This window comes from Lagenorhynchus albirostris, chromosome 3 (assembly GCF_949774975.1).
Source record: "Lagenorhynchus albirostris chromosome 3, mLagAlb1.1, whole genome shotgun sequence".
Taxonomy (NCBI): domain Eukaryota; kingdom Metazoa; phylum Chordata; class Mammalia; order Artiodactyla; family Delphinidae; genus Lagenorhynchus; species Lagenorhynchus albirostris.
The window spans coordinates 105,843,951-105,864,493 of record NC_083097.1 but is presented as its reverse complement, the minus strand read 5'-3'; the positions used below and the strand labels follow the sequence as shown (position 1 = coordinate 105,864,493).

General features: G+C 33.7%; 1 protein-coding gene and 1 long non-coding RNA gene across 6 annotated transcripts in view; one reads left to right on the top strand and one right to left on the bottom strand.

The window, feature by feature from the left end:
• SLC12A2 (solute carrier family 12 member 2) overlaps positions 1 to 20,543 on the bottom strand; it is a 109,939-nt gene that overhangs the window by 8,246 nt on the left and 81,150 nt on the right. The window contains exons 18-24 of the mRNA XM_060143503.1: positions 12,732 to 12,838; positions 10,621 to 10,700; positions 8,206 to 8,331; positions 5,348 to 5,395; positions 3,772 to 3,894; positions 2,166 to 2,277; positions 397 to 483 (exon numbers count right to left, since the gene is read on the bottom strand). Coding sequence (XP_059999486.1) covers positions 397 to 483; positions 2,166 to 2,277; positions 3,772 to 3,894; positions 5,348 to 5,395; positions 8,206 to 8,331; positions 10,621 to 10,700; positions 12,732 to 12,838 — 683 coding nt within the window. The remainder of the gene's footprint in view (positions 1 to 396; positions 484 to 2,165; positions 2,278 to 3,771; positions 3,895 to 5,347; positions 5,396 to 8,205; positions 8,332 to 10,620; positions 10,701 to 12,731; positions 12,839 to 20,543) is intronic.
• LOC132517035 (uncharacterized) overlaps positions 1 to 20,543 on the top strand; it is a 51,068-nt gene that overhangs the window by 17,126 nt on the left and 13,399 nt on the right. The window lies entirely within an intron of this gene.

Sequence of the window (20,543 nt, the reverse complement as noted above, 5' to 3'; positions counted from 1 at the left end):
CAAATTCTTAGATTTATTTTTTTCCCTATTTCAGTAAAAAAACAAAATAGTGGAAAGTGTTACACATGTGGAGTAAGGACTGAGTGGTCATAATGAACAATGGAAATTTAAAGAACCATGTGGAATTTCTGTGGCACTAATGATTTTCAAAAACTACTGGTAAATCAGTAATTGAATTCTTCTCTAAATATTAAAAACCCTTTAGACTTACTTCAATATCTGCAATAGGCATGCCAACTATCTGCTAGATTAAAAACAAGTTGACTTCACATGTAACTAACAGCAGGCAAAGTCCCCAGGTAATTAGTTTAAGTTAAATGATCTGTTAGCATGTCTGAGTAGGCCATCCATAAAAGAATCAGAAATTTATACAAAGTAATTAATCCAATAACTTACTTTTCTTTCTTTGGTTTAGTATTAATATCTCCTAAGACCATGATATCAGAGAAGTCTATCCGGAACTTGCTAAGCAAAGTAGCCATCCTAGAACAAAGCATTGAGACACATGAAGGGTGTATATAGAAGTATTCTTACTCTATTTATGGCTGAATCGATAGGTACTAAACAGAGTCCATCTGAATTAACTTACAAAGTAGACATCTAAATTCTGAGTAGAAACTTGTGTTGTATTCTTTTATTTTCTCTGAATCTCTCCTTAGTATCCAATAATGAATGGACAGAGCAAGACATTAATAATGAAATCTGAATGGCAACTAGTTTTTTTAAAGTTAATTTTAGTCAAATTATATTGGTAAGTATATGTATTTCAGTAAAAACTAGTAAACAGTTATTTTAAAATTAGTCCAACTCTGACTTTTCGGGCAAAACTGAAGCTATAACTGATGGCAGATTAAGTTCACAGCTTTTTTTTTTTTTTTTTTTTATAACTGGGACAAACGTGAAAAGGAGCTCCAATAAGCCTCTAATTTTTCAGTAAATAAATACCTTTTTGGAGGCAGAGTTGGCAATTAAACTTTGGTGGTAACAATAAAAAAGTTGAAACACACATACAGGAAAAGCAATTAACAAAACAGGATTTTATTTTTAATAAAATGAGTTTTCTAAATTAAGGTAACAGAAAACAAGCTATAGGTTTAACTTTTAAATTACTAGTATTTCTTGCATAATTCATGATTTGAAATGTATAAACACTTAGCTCAACTCCAGTGTAAATCTACTAAGTGCCTAATATGTGTTATAGGACCCACAAAACTCAAATCTAAGATAAGAAAATAATTCAAGCCTCAGAATGTAATGATTGGTATCAAGTATATCGTGTTTCAGGAAGGGAATGTAACAACTACAAAGAAACAGGGAAGGCGTTATGAGGAAGGTGACAATAAGTACTGGGGTTTTAAAGAATGGAGTTATTTTAACAGAGAAGGGAGGAGGCAAGTGAAGAACTATTTGTAGTAGACAGATGAGAGCAGGCAAAGAAGTGAAAGTCTGAAATCATATGTTTGTTTAGAGCAGATGTAGAAATGTAAACTGAAGTACAAGGCGTATTTGGGGGAATAGGAGATATAGACAGAAAGGAAACAGGAGGACAGATCGTAAAGGGCCCTATCGCCTAGACTCTCTGTGGTGTGTAACAGAGAAGAAGTTAAAAATATTTGGGGCAGAGGCATCACATGATCAAAGCTTTGCTTTCTAAACGTGAAACTGGGAGCAATATGCATGATATATTACGAAATGATCAGAGATGAGACACAGTGTACTTAGAGAAGCAATGAAACCAGAACTAGAATTGTGACAGGACAGACAGAAATAAGAAAATGGACAATGCCATCCTGCATTTCTGTTGTCTAGAAGTCTACAAAATATAATGCATATACAAATATCACTTTTGTGTATTTTTTACCCTGATTTTTCTTTTTAAAAAAGGCTGCTTAACACTTTGATGCTGCAAGTATTTAATAAAGATTTTCTAAAATGTCAATATGTTAAAAAATATTACATATTAGTAAAACCAAGAATCTAAACTTAAACGTTAAGACTAAAAGAGAATGAGGTTTTACTTGTTTAACTAGACTTTTCAGCTTCACTACAGAACAGAGCAACATGACTGACATTTTCTGTGTTGTCTAATTGTTATCCGTATCAAATCTATATTGAAATAATGAAGTACTACTAGATAAATGCCCATCAATTTAAAACAGACTTACGCTCTCCGGTCATGGTCTATTCTGTTTATTTTTCCACCAATGAATACTCTGATCTTACAATCTTTCCACTTTTTCTTGGTAGTCAGAAGATAAGGTATCAATAAGGTCAAACCTGAATCATAAAAATATAACAAGTCACTTATTAAAACACTAATTTCTCAATTAAGAACTTTTAATTCAAGTTAGTTGCTAAAAACACCTTTATTATAACTCAATATGAAAGAAAATTGTTCTTTTGTTCTTTCAGTCCTTCCTTAATAATTCAGTCAAAAAGCCACTTGGCCTGAATAAGGAGAGAGGCCCAGTGGAGTCAGGGCCCATGCGAGGAAGTCAAAGAAATGAGATAGTGGCCTGGCAGGGTAGGGAGACTGGTTATATCAGGACTGAGGAAAAGAGAGTATTCACTGAAGCTAACGGGAGCCGTGTTTCTCAATGGAATGAGAAACATAAAAAGGGAGAAGCTGGAGCGAACCCTGCAGTGTTGCAATGGAAGTGGTTTCAATCTATACCTGTATATACAAATAGGTGTGTGTGTGGGGGGGGTGGGGGGGGGTGTTTCCTACATCTGTCCACTAAGAGGGCCTGGGAGCAGTCACACCCTAGTAGAAACGGGCATTTCTAATGCCCTGACCTTTGTTTCTAAATACCATTCTCCACTAAAAGGAATCAAGCCTCTTTGGATAAAGGGTGATTCAAGTGTTGGTGTAGGTAAAGTACAAAACTGAGCCTGGAATGTCTTATTTTATCAGAAAATAAAGAATGATTTGGACATGACAAATGGACACAGAAGTTATCCTAAAGAGAATACTGCTGGCCAAATCTGGGACAACATCAAAACAAACTATGAGAATGAAAAAATCATAATCCACTGAATAAAACAGGAATCCATAAGTCCACACAGAAGTAAAGAGAAAGCTCCTCTTTATAGTTAAACACCAACTAATAAATGAAGAAATGACAGGATTGGAAAAATCACCATTTGGACACCACAAACACACCACAACAATCGTAACAGCAAGAATAAATTCAGGCAGAAATATCAATGGATGCTAAAGATGGTGCCAAAAATAGCAGTAATGATGGTATATGTGCATAGTCTCAAAGTAACTCCCCATGCCCCAAATATCATAATCATGAAAGGGGGTAACGATAAGTTTTCGGTATATAAACCTTGGGAAAACCACCTTACTCAATGGTCAAAGCTACCTTCACCAGTGATGAGACAAATCAACACTATGCCACCTGATAAGACGCAGACAGAAGGGCACAGCATCACTTCTGTGATATTTCTACCCACAGAAACTAATTATGATGAATCATTAAACAGCACTCCAAATCAAGTGACATTGTACAAAATGGTCTGTAATATCTAAAAATAATGTTAAAGTCATGAAGCTCAAGGAAGGACTGAGCAACTTTCAATTTGAAGGATACTGAAGGGACAGGACAACAAAGTGTGATGCCTGATTCTGGAACTAATCCTGTTGCTTTGGGGGACCTGGCTTAACGGGAATGGGGTCAATGAAGAGTATATACCATTTCCTAGTACTACCCCCAAAACTTCAGAAAATTTAAACTTCTTAAAAACATATATTAGCAACCTTACCTCCATCATCAAAAAGCCACCAGACATCAATAGTGTTCTTTCCCTGTTTTTTCTGAAACTGTGTACTGGCTTCAAGAAGCTTTTGGTCAGCTACATTTAAAGGCACAGCAGGGCCTTTGGGTTCTGAAGGATCAAGCAGAAAAATAAGATATTAGGGAGAAGGTAAATATTAAAGTATATTTTGCTAAATTCCCATAGTTCCCTAACTTTTGTATATTCAAATGTTTATAATGTAGTTGTATATATGACATCAATCATAAGGTTATAGTTGTTTACAATTTAAATATACTTTTAAAAGGGTTACAGATAAAGAATATCTCTATAATACCTAAACTCATCCAAATTATCTTGCCTAATTTCTAATATTTTGAAGCATTCTGAATGAAAGAGAATCATAAAAACTACTAAAGAAAATTATGATCGCTAGATTTTGATTTTTGAAAAGCTGTTTCAGGCTAACTGGGCAAATTAAGCTTATGCCCGTTCCATGAACATAATTTCTTTTGTAATCTGGTTTCTCAATAATTCAAAGCTCAAAAAAAATTTTAAATGTAACGTTATCTGTAATATAAAAGACAGAAAGAAATGGGAGACATATCAATACAGTCATGCAGTTATCACAATGAAACCTCTCAGTCTAAGGAAAAACTCCCTCATCTATACCTAACTTTTGTCCCCTCAATATGTGAGGCCCAATTCTAAAGCCATATAACCACCACATCTTTCTTTGAATCACAGAAAGACTGTGGGAACTCCTAGGAAGGGCACCCATCTACTGTAGGTCTAAAGAACAATTTATCAAGGGAGTTCCCATTATGTATCCCCAGGAATTAAAAAGGAAGAAAAAAAAATCAGCACCGACTCTGTGAGCAAGCAAATGACTATAATGAAATCCCTACACCAAATTTTAAAAGCATAAATCCACAGAAGGAAGTCTGATCACTTTTGTAGAATGTCTGTCATTCACTTTTCATGCTGCCATGATGTACGCAAAACATGACGAATGATTTTGCATGATGAAATAATATGGCTACCAAACCACACTGCTCCATAACTCTCACCTCTATCTCCTTCTCATAAAATTCATGTACGTTGACATGACTGTATCTCCCAAACGCAGCAGGACTGTGAGAAATATTGTAATTTTTGAAATGAGAAATATATTAGTATCAAAATTAAGGACTTGGCTGGGTACAACTGATGGTAAAGAATGCAAGTGACACTGTAAATAAACCTATTTCAGTGTCTCTACTTATCATCTAAACCATGCAGTTTAAATTTAAAAATTAAAATACTGACTTTCAGGATTTGAATATTTCTGAAATACTACCATGATTTAAAAGAATTTGTCTTTGATTTAAAGGAATTTGTCTTTGATATATCACCTTTTCCTGGGGTAATTTAATGCTTTAGTTGGCCTAATGATAATTTTTCTAATCTGCATTTAATAAAAAACTGTAACATCACCTCACCATGGAAATAAAAACCAAGGTAAAGGAAGAAAATAATAAGATTGGAGTTAAAGAATTAACAGTATGAGAAAAAGGATTAAAATAAAATGATGAAAAATGCCTGCCTTTTTTCAACAGTGGTTGAGTTGGAGTCTTGCCATCCTCTTCCTCATCTAGATTATGTTTAAAAAACACAAAATATAAGTTAATTGCCTTCTTATTAATAAAATAATGAAAATGTAACTAGAACACATTTATAAATAAAACATAGTATGAAGAAACAGTGTGAAAAATAATTAAGACTGAAGATATTTTCTACACTGAGTGTTCAGGATTTGAAAAAGCAAACATATTTTAGACTCCTCCAACAGGGCTACTGAGTAACACCCACCCCTAAATTTCATTCCTGTAAAACGGACAAAAACTTCAGAATTTTTAAACTTTTAAACTTTCATACTTGAAATTAGTTGCTCTGGCTTATAAAGTAGAAATATGATATTATAAAACTGATGTTGCAAGTAATACATAAATTTCAAACATGCCACTGCATCACTGTGCAAATGACTGACAAGGAATTTTAGAAGCACTTAATAGATATATTTGATATTTGTAAAAATTAATCACCACTTGAAATATTTAGGAATTTGATCAGAGACAAGAGTCTTTTGGTTTATATAAAATGCCAGGTTATACAGGAGTGATTTTTCAAATACATAAATTTATATATATACATATATGTATGTGTGTGTGTATATATATATATATATACATACACATATATACACGTGTGTGTGTACATGCATGTATATAGCATATGTTGGTCCATTTACATACCTATAAATATTTCCTAGGGTTAATAGTTTTCCTAATCTGAAATTTTTTTCCTATTCTAAGCTGTACTATTTGTTTAAGGCACATAAAACTCCCAACTTGGACAGGAAAGAGTACACTGCAGTGGGCTCTTGAGCCAGACTCCCAGCATTCCAAGATTACCTCTAACCCTTCTTCTAGCTGTGTGACCTTAAGCTAGTTACTTTACTTAACTCCTCACTTTCCTCATTTGTTAAAAGGGTGAACAATACCTACCTCTTAAGGTTGTCATATTGCAAGCATTAATGCACTCAGCTCAGTGCCTAGCACAAAACATATATTCAAAGGGTACTCTTTCTGTCCCTCTGCATACTGCATGCCTCAATAAGACAGACGTACGAAATATAATAACTATACCAGAATGTTTATAATTCTGAAGACGTTTAAAATTATATAAACTTTCCTATATTTTCTGTACTAATTTTGAAAATAATTGGCTAAATAGAAAATAAGCACAAAATAAATGCTATTTTTGAATGCTAATTTTTATGCCTGTTATGGAACAAGAAACATTTCAATTATTACATTTAATTTAATAGTATTAAATATTACTGTTCATATAAAGTAGATATTTGATATTATCTATTTTTAATGATAATAAAAAACATAAATATAACTATGGACATTCTGTATTCATTTCAAAGAGCTCAGAAATGTCAAGGAAATCTTGACACTGAAAAATGATTTAAACAAAGTTAAAGGCATTTACATTTTTATAATAAAAAGATGAGTAGAAATGTACTGACCCAGTTCCCTACTCTATAAAAATAGACTTCATAAGATTGTGACATACATTAATGAGCTAATGAATGGATAACATCTACTACAATGTGAGAGGAACAGTAGATGCCTGATAAATATATTACTTCTCCTCCTATCATAGTTTTACCTGTTAATTCCTAACAGATTCCATAAAGAAAGGATCTGTTTTAGGCAAGAGAAAATGACAACAACAACAAACAAGAGGAAATGAAAGAATGTATACCACAAACTAAAAATAAATGCAGGAACATAAGAAGAGTTATCAGAACCAGTTTATAGAATTTTGAGGTGAAATAGAAAAAAAAAGATTATAATCAAGCCAGCAAAGAATTGATATGGAAAATGGGTCTCAACTAAACTCTCAACTACCACTACTCTAAGCAAACAAGGTAAATAAGGAGGAAAGAAAAAAGCAACATTAATGCTTCTAAATAATCTAGAAGAGGTTTCAGAGGTAGGAGTTGTCCAAGGTTATCAATTTCAGGAAAAGAATGGTAATTATTTTACAGGAAGCAAAAGTATGATACGGTTTGATGATTTACAGTGCAGATTTTTCTTGTTGCATGTCAGCTGGGAGTAGGACAGATGGAGATACTAGGCTGAACAGAGGTAGGAGAGTGAGGGTGGGAGAGTAAGATTTGGAAGTCATTCCTCTTTCCTTCTCATAAACATGACATAGAGATTTGTGGATGAAATTATCCCAAAGTCTCAGGAGATTTGGAAATCTTTTTTTGGCTTAAACCACATTAGCCACCAGGAGTATTTATTTCTGTAATTATGGCCCAACAGTTCAGCAGACAAACGTAAATTGCTCATTTCTTGGGAGGAGACTACATTGAGCAATAAAATTACACTTGATATTTTACTACATTGTTTTACCTGAACAATACCAGGTACAGTAGATGTAAAAATATTCTGAGTATCTCAGCACATAAACAAAACCCCTGGTATTGAAGTATCTTGATTTACAAAAAAAATTATGTAAACTAATTTTATAAACATCATTCCTTTCAGTGTTATCATATGCTATATACACATTACTCCAAAACTACCATGTTTCTTTCCAAGTTCAGATTAATCTATGCTTCAAATTAAAATTAAGTATAAATAAAAACATACAAGAGCATGTTTAATAAACTGGCATGGTTTCTGTTCTATGATCTACTTAATACCTTAAAAATAATCATTTGTAGCCATTTTGGAAAGGCATAAATTTTACCTGAGCAACTAGAAATGAACAATACACGTTTGAGAACTGGTTACTTTGTAAGACATACCATATAATAAAAACTATTTCTTCCAAAATTAAAACATTACCATTAATAAAACTTCTTGTTTGAATAAAAATTACCTTTATGTGTAATGGATTTTTCGCTAGATGGTTTAGAAGTATCTAAATCTGATTTTTTACTATACTCCACACTTAGTACCACATCCTTAACACCAGGAGACTTCTCTTGTGATGACAGTAATTCTTCTGTAGACATAAAGTATTCAAAATGTTATCTGAATCTTTTAACAAAAGAGGGCATCATGGTATAATAGCAATTAAATGACAATTTTAAGCAAAGTTGATAATGGTTAAGTTTATAATGAATAATTTCTTATTATAAACAAATGTGACAATCAATTTTGAAATGACTATTCAACTAAATATCTTTAGCCACAACTAACTGTCAGACATTTGAATTAGGTGATGGGGAATCAGTAATGAGTGAGATGTACAGAACATAAGAATCTGGTACACAAAAGAATGATGTATAAAATGTGAACCAACTCTACTCTAAAAGTCATTTACACATGAAAAAATTTAGGATGTGACAAATGTTCATATACATATAAGATGACAGACAACAGTGAAAAATTATACCCATGACTATAAAGCCAAAACTAGGGGATAGAGTTCTTTCCTAAGCTCATGGTGAAAGTGCCATCTCTATTTTTAAAGCACTTTCTTCATTTTTTGTTTTTTGGGAAGGAGTTAGTAAACGTTTAGCTTCCACAATAAAAAAGATTTATCATAAAGACAAACATAATATGAAATTGATCTTCTGTCCATAATCCTCATCACTGATATGTGTATATTAAGAGAAATAACAATAGTATGTAAGCCTCAGTGCCAGCACTATGCTAAGACCTTCACAGACAGTATCTTCACAATAGAGATAAAGATGAGGAAACTGAGGCTTGGAAGTCAACAAATTTGCCCCAGCTACAAAACTACTAAGAGAAAAAGCTGGAATTTGCAAAGCATATCTGACTCTACAGCCTATGCTCTTAAGCCCTGTGCTAAAGCAAATTCCTGTCTCCAAATCTTAATGATGAATAAGGAGACTTTCAAAACAATTCTTATGATTATAAACACGTGAAAATATTTTCTTGAACTTCCAATCACATTTAAATCTCAGCAAATTACAGAGTATATCATTTATTAGCCAAACTCTGATGTTTTTGAGAGTGAAAGGGAACACTACTAATAATTATGCAGAGTTATTAACAGGTATCCTAAACCAAAATTACTGTTAGAGCATAACAAGCATAATAAATAGTATTTTGCAAGGCCTACTCCAGAGTAAGAAAATGCATTTTCAGCAGGCCATACTTTTGTGTTACATGGATAAAGACCTCAAAGCATTCCTTTCAGAAATGCACAATACCCTTAAAGTGGTGGGGGGAGTGGGAGGATTAGAACAGCTTAAATACATGAACAGATGAGGAAAGTTCATTATATGCCTCTCAGCTATTTAGCCTTAGCTAATTTTGATGACCTGGTTAATTAATTGATAAGGATAAAATATTAGGTACACAATTTTCTTAAACTTACAGTATTTTTTAAGCTACAAGGAAATCATTAGAGGGTATGGAATTTTCCATACTTTTTATAAAGTTGCCCAAAGTGCTAAGTATACTTTAACAGGTTTTAAGCTTAATGAAAAAAAAGTTTTAAAAGCTTAAAAAATTATATAGTTTGAGAAGAGATCAGTGGGTGTCAGGGGTTAGAGAACAGGGAAAGGGTATGAATGGAAGCTATAATGCAGTAACACAAGGGAGATCTCTGTGGTGATGGAACAACTCTGTATCTTACATGAAACAACATATGTGACAAGTGAAACAGAACCACACACATGTGCTTGTGTGCACATTTGTACATACAAGTGTATGTAAAACCGGTGAAACCTGAATAAGGTATGTAAATTGTCCCAATGTCAATTTCCTGGTTTTGATACAGAACTATAGATAAGATGTTACCAGTGGGGGAAACTGGAGGGAGGGTACACAAATTTTTGTGAATCTATAATTACTTCAAAATGAGAAAGTTACAAAATATAGTCTTTTCTGAAGAAAGAGTAAATGATATAACAAAGTTTAGTTTTTCATTATTAATATGCCTCTATGTACAAAGTATATCTTCCATAAACATGAAAATGTCTAAAATGTTTTCCTCTGATTATTTTATTTATCATGTAGTTTTATAACTTTGGCCAAACTACAATCATAACTAATGTTTGTTTCCCTTAAACTTATGATTTGAATTGAATTTTATTCTATTAATAATTACTAGCCACCATTCAGGTTGGTACAAAGAGAAAATCCAAACTTTGGTAGAGCCAATCAGATCTGATCTTAAAATGCCATACAATAAGTATATGACACATATTAGATGGTAAATATTAAAATTATTAAAGAATTTGTAGAATTACATATAATTTTCTAACAAAGTAATTTATATTTTTAAGATAAAAAATGTATTTCAAACAAGATTTACCTTGTCCTTGAAGATGAGATATATCCAGACCCTCTTTTAGGCGGATAACTACTACTCCATATTGTATATCAAAGGCGTCACTGTAACAAGAAAAAAAAAAAAAAATTCTTTTAAATCACAAAAATTTCTGTCTCTCTCCTCTATAAAATGAAGGCAATAGTAGATGATCTCTAAATTTACTTTCAGCTTTAAGTATCTGATTCTTATAATATGCTTTAAAAATTACAGTGACATCCATATTTTCTCCAGATTCACTGGAGAAAAAATTAATAGACATGTTAACCTTCCTCTGCTGTACTGTGAAAGATCTAATTAACTATTAGAGAAGAAATAACTACAAGTATTTTAAAAAATAGTTAATAAAGTAATTGAATCAAAATCAATTTCCTTAAAGAAAATCCAGTGAATATAGCTCTTAGTCTACTTCAGACTAAAATAGGTAAATGTTTTTGCTATAAGGTATAGAAATTTCTATAATGTATATAATTTCTTTAAGCTATAGAAGTTGATTTGCAGTTTCAGACCCTCCATACTGTTAATATATACATAGTAAATAAAGTATACCTCAACTGTTCAAGGTATTTAAAATCACAACCAGAACATAAGTGTTACAAGATAAAAGAGTAAGCAGTATCACTGCTTTAAAATAGCCATCAATGTCTATGGTTCCAGAAACCAGAGAGCAATATTTTACCTATCTTTAAACTGCTGCTTGACATATAATACTTGGATTAATACTTGACTCTCAGAGCAAACATTCACTTCAGTTCCTAAAAGATCAGTGTCAGAAAAGACTCCTTTCTTTCAGCGCTCCCATTATGACAAACTACAACTAATAATGAATGAATTATTTGCAAAAATGTCACTTTTTCTATTTTCTAGGATAATTACTCCATCTCACTGGTCTTACGTCTTCAAAGAAAAAAAGCATACTCTTTGGCTCAAAGCCCACATGATGTAGTCTTTCTTTCACAGTCTCCTTCTTTCCCTAATCCCCATGCGTACAAAGTACAGACTACAGAATTAGAAAGGGAGAGTGAAGTGCTGTTTACGAAAAAGTTAACAAACCCAAAGCCAAAGACCAGTCACAACCTCTGACAAACCAGCAGAGCTTGAATTTTACTAAAAACCATTTAACAATTACTTGGGAAATCTTAAGTATCGTATATTTTACTAATGAATATAAAGAGATTTATGAAAGTAAAGTATGAGATCTGGTTACTTCCACAAAGATGTTTCAAGGTAGCTATGAAAACAAAAGCATTATATGTGATACAGGCAAATAATTATGTGGTTCTACCAATAGATACAACAGGAGCTCCAGGAAGGGAAATAACTCCAGTGAGTTAAGGATAAACAGATAAAAATTCACAGAGAAGTAGGATTTGAATCTGGTACTAGAGTTATTTTGCCAAATATAAATTTTTTTTAAATGACAATTTTTATAAAGAAATACTTTATAAGGAGTGAACAGTTCTATTTCAGCAGCATCTGTGACAAGAAAAAGACTACTCTTCAAGTATGATGTACTAAGAGGGAATCCTTATCCTCTATAAAACAGTGTGAATGAGATAAAGAGATTTGCTAAATAAATACTAGGAATACTAGAAAAGGTACTTTTCAAGATTAAAAACAAAATATGACAAAATAGAAATTTTATTCTTTTTATTAAATAACTCACTCCCAAAACACCTTTGTAATAGATTAAACAGATACGTATCCAAAAATAACATGGATAGATTCAAATCAGAAAGACAAAGTAACAAAAGGATAAGAACTCATTAGACAACCTGTAAGAAGGAAATTAAAGTGAAGTAAATCAAAACTATGCTGTCTTATAAACATCATTGGAAATACCACTGAAAAGTGAATAGTAAACGCAGAACTTAATACTTCAAGGGGGTGGAAAAGCAAACATGTAAGTGCATTTTAAAAAAAGAAATGTAAATAACTTCCAAATGATTATTTTCATTCTATGCTTCTACTAGAAGAGACTATATGAGAAACAGACTTCAAAAACCAGTGCAAGCTTTCAAAATTAATATTTTCTGAATCAACTAAGTTACTGAATTAAAAGGATACTTACTTAAAAAAAAAAAAAGGATACTTACTGAAATAAGTTTATATACATATCCATATCCCTCATATCTGCTTGCAACCAGTCTTTCTTAAATCCAAGGACAAGTGTGTTTGGTTTCATACGCCCAAGACCAGCAGCCTAAAACACAGAAAAAATACAACTTTAAAGATATGCCACTCACAAAATGCTTTTTAAATGACAATATCCTCCTAATGGACAGCCTCTAAACATTTTTATTTTTAACGTGTTTTTATAAATTTATTTATTTTATTTATTTTTGGCTGTGTTGAGTCTTCGTTGCTACGCATGGGCTTTCTCTAGTTGCAGTGAGCGGGGGCTACTCTTCATTGGGGTGCGGGGGCTTCTCACTGCTGTGGCTTCTCTTGTTGCGGAGCATGGGCTCTAGGCGCATGGGTTTTCGTAGTTGTGGCTCGTGGGCTCTAGAGCGTAGGCTCAGTAGTTGTGGCGCATGGGTTTAGTTGCTCCACGGCATGTAGGATCTCCCCAGACCAGGGATCAAACCAGTGTCCCCTGCATTAGCAGGTGGATTCTTAACCACTGTGCCACCAGGGAAGTCCCTAAACATAAAATTGTGTACCCTTATCAGCAAAAATAGTTGAGCATCCAATGCATGCATATTTATAAATTATACATACATTAATTATATTACTTATGATTAAACATACACAAAAATAGAAGATAAACACCTGAAAAGTTCTAAATGTATATTTTGTACTTTTATGATTTATCAGAATTTTCATTTTTAGGAAGGGAAAGATGATGGAATATACTTAACCTTTCATAAAAATCATAACAATACAGTGGTATTCCCAGTTACATATTTTGCCATTAAAACCTAGAAGCAGAAGTCCAAATTGAATACATGCGTTGTTGGCTACAGTTCAGAATTCCATCAGTTTTTCTTGCAACTTCATGTAGAGTTGCAATTCAATATGCTTATACAAATATGCTCCCAGATCCAATTAATTTCTTTTGTAATTTTTAAAAAATTAATTAATTAATTTTTGTCTGCATTGTATCTTTGTTGCTCACATGGGCTTTAGTTGCAGCGAGTGGGGGCTACTCTTCATTGTGGTGCGCAGGCTTCTCACTGCAGTGGCTTCTCTTGTTGCGGAGTGTGGGCTCTAGGCGCGCGGGCTTCAGTAGTTGTGGCACGCAGGCTAAGTAGTTGTGGCTTGCGGGCTCTAGAGCACAGGCTCAGTAGTTGTGGCACATGGGCTTAGTTGCTCTGCGGCATGTGTAATCTTCCCGGACCAGGGCTTGAACCTACGTCTCCTGCACTGGCAGGTGGATTCTTAACCAGTGCGCCACCAGGGAAGTCCTCTTTCATAATATTTTAAAACACACTAAAAATTCTATTCCCAAGGTTGGCTACTCACATAAGATTTTTTTTTTATGGTAAAAGATAAATAAAACAGTTTGCCATTTTAGCCATTTTAACATGTACAATTCAATGGCATTAATTACATTCACAATGTTGTACAACCAACCCCACTATCTGTTTCCAAAAGTTTCTCATCACCCTAAACAGAAATTCTGTAAACACTAAGTAATAACTACCCGTTCTTTCCTCCCTCCAGGCCCTGGTAACACCTAATCTACTTTTGTCTCTACGAGTTTGCTTATCCTAGATATTTCCTATAAATGGAATCACACAATATTTGTCCCTTGTGTCTGGCTTATTTCATTTAGCATAATGTCTTCCAGGTTCATCCATGTTACAGCATCTATTAGAACTTCTTTCCTTTTTATGGCTGAATAATATTTCATTCTATGTGTATACTACATTTTGTCTATCCATTCATCTGTTGACACATGCTTAGGTTGTTTCTATCTTTTGGCTACTGTGAATAATGCTGCAACAAACACTGGCCTACAAATATCTGTGTGACTCCCAGCTTTTAATTTCTTTGGGTATATGCCTAGGAGTAGACTTGCTGGATATACAGTAATTCCTTGTTTAGACTTTTGAGGAACTACTAAGCTGTCTCCCACAGCAGCTGCATCATTTCACACTCCCACCAGCAATGCAAAGGTTCCAATTTCTCCACATCCTCAGCAACACTTGTTAGTTCCTGTTTGTTTGTTTACTTAATTACACACATGCTAGTAGTGTAAAATGGTATCTCACTGTAGCTTTGATTTGCATTGCTCTAGTGACTAATGATACTGAACATTTTTTCATGTGCTTATTAGTTATCTTTATTTCTTTGGAGAAATGTTTATTCAAGTTATTAGCAAATTTTTTAATTGGGTTGTCTGTCTTTTTGTTGCTGCTTTAGGAATTCTATGTATATTTTGGATATTAAACCTTATCAGATATATGATGTAAAAAGATTTTCTTCCATTCTGTAGATTGTCTTTTCATTTTCTTGATAATGTCCTTAGACGCACAAAAGTTTTTAATTGTGAAGTCGAATTTGTTTACTTGTTTTGTTGCTTGTGCTTTTGGTGCCATATCTAAGAATCCATTGCCAAATTCAAGGTCATGAAGATCTACCTCTATGTTTTCTTTAAAGAGCTTTATGGTTTTAGCCCTTATATTTAGATCTTAGATCCATTTTGAATTAATATTTTATGTGCCATGAGGTCACACTTAAGTTTTTATAAGTGATATACTTAAATCATTTTTTGTTAAACTTACCAAGTGCTGACCATGTGCCAGACACTGTTGTAAAGACTCTGCATAATTAGGGAACAAAAGAAATAAGCCTAACCATGTAAAGTTTACATTCATTTTCAAAATGTTCTATCCATGCACAAGTTTCTTTCAAGAAATAAGAATTTTTTTTCCACTCTACTATAAACAATGCTTTGCCCTCAGGAGACAGATAAAGAATATTTTTTATTTAAAAAACTGTTATATAGCAAGGTAGCCACTAACCACACAACATAATTTTGATATTTTTGGGGTTTTTTGGTAAAAGAAAACCAAGAAATATCTTCAAGTTTTATTGTTTTTTAATGAAGTAAGCTACAAGATGACCAGCAACTTCTTGATGGTACAAAATACTGTGAGAGTTACTCCGTTTCTCATCACAAACTTTGGTTACAACCTTATTATAATTAAAAGGTTTTATTTTTATAAAATTGACAGTAACATTCAGAGGTACTCTGTGCACTTCTGTTTTCAACTTCATTATCGTAATAACTTTCCCTTGAATGAGTAAAGAAATTTCACATCTATCAGTCATCCTAAATCCTTTGTAAATTCTAATCGAAGTACCTATTCAGTTAGAAGTAATGTTTTCAGTTTCCATAAAACATCATGTGTTTTAAAGAAATAACATTACTGAAAATATGTCTTCTCTGGAACATATTCCTTTTGGCTCACAGAAAATCAGTTCTTCATGGACCTCCATAATTGAAACTGATATAGCAAAATGCAGTCATCTGAAGCTTATTACAAATAGCTTCGGTTTCAATCAAAACATTCTCACTGTGTTGTTTTTTTGAATCGTTAGCAATGTTTTCTGTGAATCTTCCACCAGAACTTGCTGACAAGAAAGGCATTTAGTTTGTTATAATATTTTTCTGTGTATCATCATAACCATTTTTACTGTAGCAGAAAGAACAACTCTTTCCCCAATAGTATGTGGCTTTTTATTTCTGTCATGACTATTAAGTAAAAACATTTCCAAACATCATGGTTATCTAATTTAGTTAAGTACTGCCATGAGATTCATATTTAAGAATTACTAACAAGAAATGAAGGAAACAACAGCAAAGATCAATAAAACTAAAAGCTGTTTGTTTGAGAAGATAAACGAAATTGATAAACCATTAGCCAGACTCATCAAGAAAAACAGGGAGAAGACTCAATAGAACTAGAAATGAAAAAGGAAAATAACAACTGACACTGCAGAAATACAAAGGATCATGAGAGATTACTACAAGCAACTATATGCCAATAAAATGGACAACCTGGAAGAAATGGACAAATTCTTAGAAAAGAAGAACATCCCAAGACTGAACCAGGAAGAAATAGAAAATATGAACAGACCAATCACAAGCACTGAAATCGAGACTGTGATTAAAAATCTTCCAACAGGGCTTCCCTGGTAGCGCAGTGGTTGAGAGTCCGCCTGGCGATGCAGGGGACACAGGTTCATGCCCCGGTCCGGGAAGATCCCACATGCCGCGGAGTGGCTGGGCCTGTAAGCCATGGCTGCTGGGCCTGCGCGTCCGGAGCCTGTGCTCCGCAATGGGAGAGGCCGCAACAGTGAGAGGTCCGCGTACCGAAAAAAAAAAAATCTTCCAACAAACAAAAGCCCAGGACCAGATAGCTACACAGGCGAATTCTATCAAATATTTAGAGAAAGCTAAAACCTCTCCTTCTCAAACTCTTGCAAAATATAGCAGAGGGAGAAACACTCCCAAACTCATTCTACGAGGCCACCATCACCCTGATAACAAAACCAGACAAAGATGTCACAAAGAAAGAAAACTACAGGCCAATATCACGGATGAACATAGATGTAAAAATCCTCAACAAAATACTAGCAAACAGAATCTGACAGCACAATAAAAGGATCATACACAATGATCAAGTGGGATTTATCCCAGGAATGCAAGGATTCTTCAATATATGCAATTCGATGTGATACACCATATTAACAAATTGAAGGATAAAAACCCTATAATCATCTCAATAGATGGAGAAAAAGCTTTCAACAAAATTCAACACCCATTTATGATAAAAACCCTCCAGAAAGTAAGCATAGAGGGAACTTACCTCAACATAATAAAGGCCATATATGACAAACCCTCAGCTAACACTGTTCTCAATGGTGAAAAACTGAAACCATTTCCTCTAAGATCAGGAACAAGACAAGGTTGTCCACTCTTACCACTATTATTCAACACAGCTTTGGAAGTTTTAGCCACAGCAATCAGAAAAGAAAAAGAAATAAAAGGAATCCAAATCGAAAAAGAAGTAGTAAACTGTCACTGTTTGCAAAGGACATGATACTATACATAGAGAATCCTAAAGATGCTACCAGAAACTACTAGAACTAATCAATGAATTTGGTAAAGTAGCAGAATACAAAATTAATGCACAGAAATCTCTAGCATTCCTATACACTAATGATGAAAAATCTGAAAGAGAAATTAAGGAAACACTCCCATTTACCACTGCAACAAAAAGAATAAAATACCTAGGAATAAACTTACCTAAGAAGACAAAAGATCTATATGCAGAAAACTATAAGACACTGATGAAAGAAATTAAAGACAAGACAGACAGATGGAGAGATATACCATGTTTTTGGATTGGAAGAATCAACATTGTGAAAATGACTCTACTACCCAAAGCAATCTATAGATTCAATGCAATCCCTATCAAGCTACCACTGGCATTTTTCACAGACTAGAACAAAAAACTGCACAATTTGCATGGAAACAGAAAAGACCCCGAATAGCCAAAGCAATCTTGAGAAAGAAAAATGGAGCTGGAGGAATCAGGCTCCCTGACTTCAGAATATACTACAAAGCTACAGTAATCAAGACAGTATGGTACTGGCACAAAAACAGAAATATAGGTCAATGGAACAGGATAGAAAGCCCAGAGAAAAACCCACGCACATACGGTCACCTTATTTTTGATAAAGGAGGCAAGAACATACAGTGGAGAAAAGACAGCCTCTTCAGTAAGTGCTGTTGGGGAAACTGTACAGCCTCATGTAAAAGAATGAAATTAGAACACTCCCTAACACCATACACAAAAATAAACTCAAAATGGATTAAAGACCTAAATGTAAGGTCAGACACTATCAAACTCTTAGAGGAAAACATAGGCAGAACACTCTATGACATAAATCACAACAGGATCCTTTTCGACCAACCTCCTAGAGAAATGGAAATAAAAACAAAAATAAACAAATGGGACCTAATGAAACTTAAAAGCTTTTGCACAGCAAAGGAAACCATAAACAAGACGGAAAGACAACCCTCAGAATGGGAGAAAATATTTGCAAATGAAGCAACTGACAAAGGATTAATCTCCAAAATTTACAAGCAGCTCATGCAGCTCCACATCAAAAAAACAAAATACCCAATCCAAAAACGGGCAGAAGACCTAAATAGACATTTCTCCAAAGAAGATATACAGATCGCCAACAAACACATGAAAGGATGCTCAACATCACTAACCATTAGAGAAATGCAAATCAAAACTACAATGAGATATCATCTCACACCGGTCAGAATGGCTATCATCAAAAAATCTAGAAACAATAAATGCTGGAGAGGGTGTGGAGAAAAGGGAACCCTCCTGCACTGTTAGTGGGAATGTAAATTGATACAGATACAGCCACTATGGAGAACAGTATGGAGGTTCCTTAAAAAACTAAAAATAGAACTACCATATGTCCCAGCAATCCCACTACTAGGCACATACCCTGAGAAAACCATAATTCAGAAAGAGTCAAGTACCACAATATTCATTGCAGCTCTATTTACAATAGCCAGGATGTGGAAGCTACCTAAGTGTCCATCGACAGATGAATGGATAAAGATGTGGCACATATATACAATGGAATATTACTCAGCCATAAAAAGAAACGAAATTGAGTTATTTGTAGTGAGGTGGATGGACCTAGAGACTGTCATATAGAGTGAAGTATGTCAGAAAGAGAAAAACAAATACCATATGCTAACACATATATATGGAATCAAAAAAAAATGGTTCTAAAGAACCTAGGGGCAGGACAGAAATAAAGACACAGATGTAGAGAATGGACCTGATGACACAGGGAGGGGGAAGGGTAAGCTGGGGTGAAGTGAGAGAGTGGCATACACTACCAAATGTAAAAGAGATAGCTAGTGGGAAGCAGCCGCATAGCACAGGGAGATCAGCTTGGTGCTTTGTGACCACCTAGAGGGGTGGGATAGGGAGGGTGGGAGGGAGACGCAAGAGGGAGGAGATATGGGGATATATGTATATGTGTAACTAATTCACTTTGTTATAAAGCAGAAACTAACACACCATTGTAAAGCAATTATACTCCAATAAAGATGTTAAAAAAAAAGAAATTGCTTTAGCATATTATGCTAAATCCATTAAAAATAGTCATTAAATGTTTCATTAATTAAAGAATGTTGTTGACAATGGAAATGTATAATAAAATATTGGCTGAAAAAAAGCATCACTGAACAAAAATGCAGAGTTTTGGCTTCATATTCTAGATGGTTAGTTTTTAAAGGTTGAGCTAATAGTGATGGCTTTAAATTATCCTTAGTTAATATCATGGCATTAAATATATGTGTGTATATATATTTGGAAAGGGGCTACAGGACTTGGGTATAATTTATATTTTAAATATTATTGGCAATGTTATTTCGGTCTACATTTTTTTTAGAAAATTAAAAAAAAATTGCTGTTTACCTCAAAATGTGGCTAATGAAGAAGAGGAAAGGTTTCAGAAACACTCAGCATATATTACAGGATAATTCTAGACTAGCTTTGCTCAGGAAAAAAGGTAGTTTTAGCTACACTAAGACTAAATGAGATCTACTTGATTTAAAGGGCATCATGATGTAATCTGAATTTTTTGTAAAAACAAGAGTTTTTTCTAATTTAAAATGAATGTTTAAAATTGGATTGACAATCAAGTGGCCCCTGCCTTAAAAAAAAAAAGAAAAAGAAAACAAAAGAAAAGAAAAATCCATTTAAACAAAGAAGTTAGCAGTGTTAATGTCTTACTGCCAAAGGGCTCCATAAGCAAGTTATTGACAAGACTACCTCTCCTTAAAACAATGAATCTCTAAATAAATTCTTATAACTAATAACTAGACAAATGAAGGGACAAAGAAATGAAAA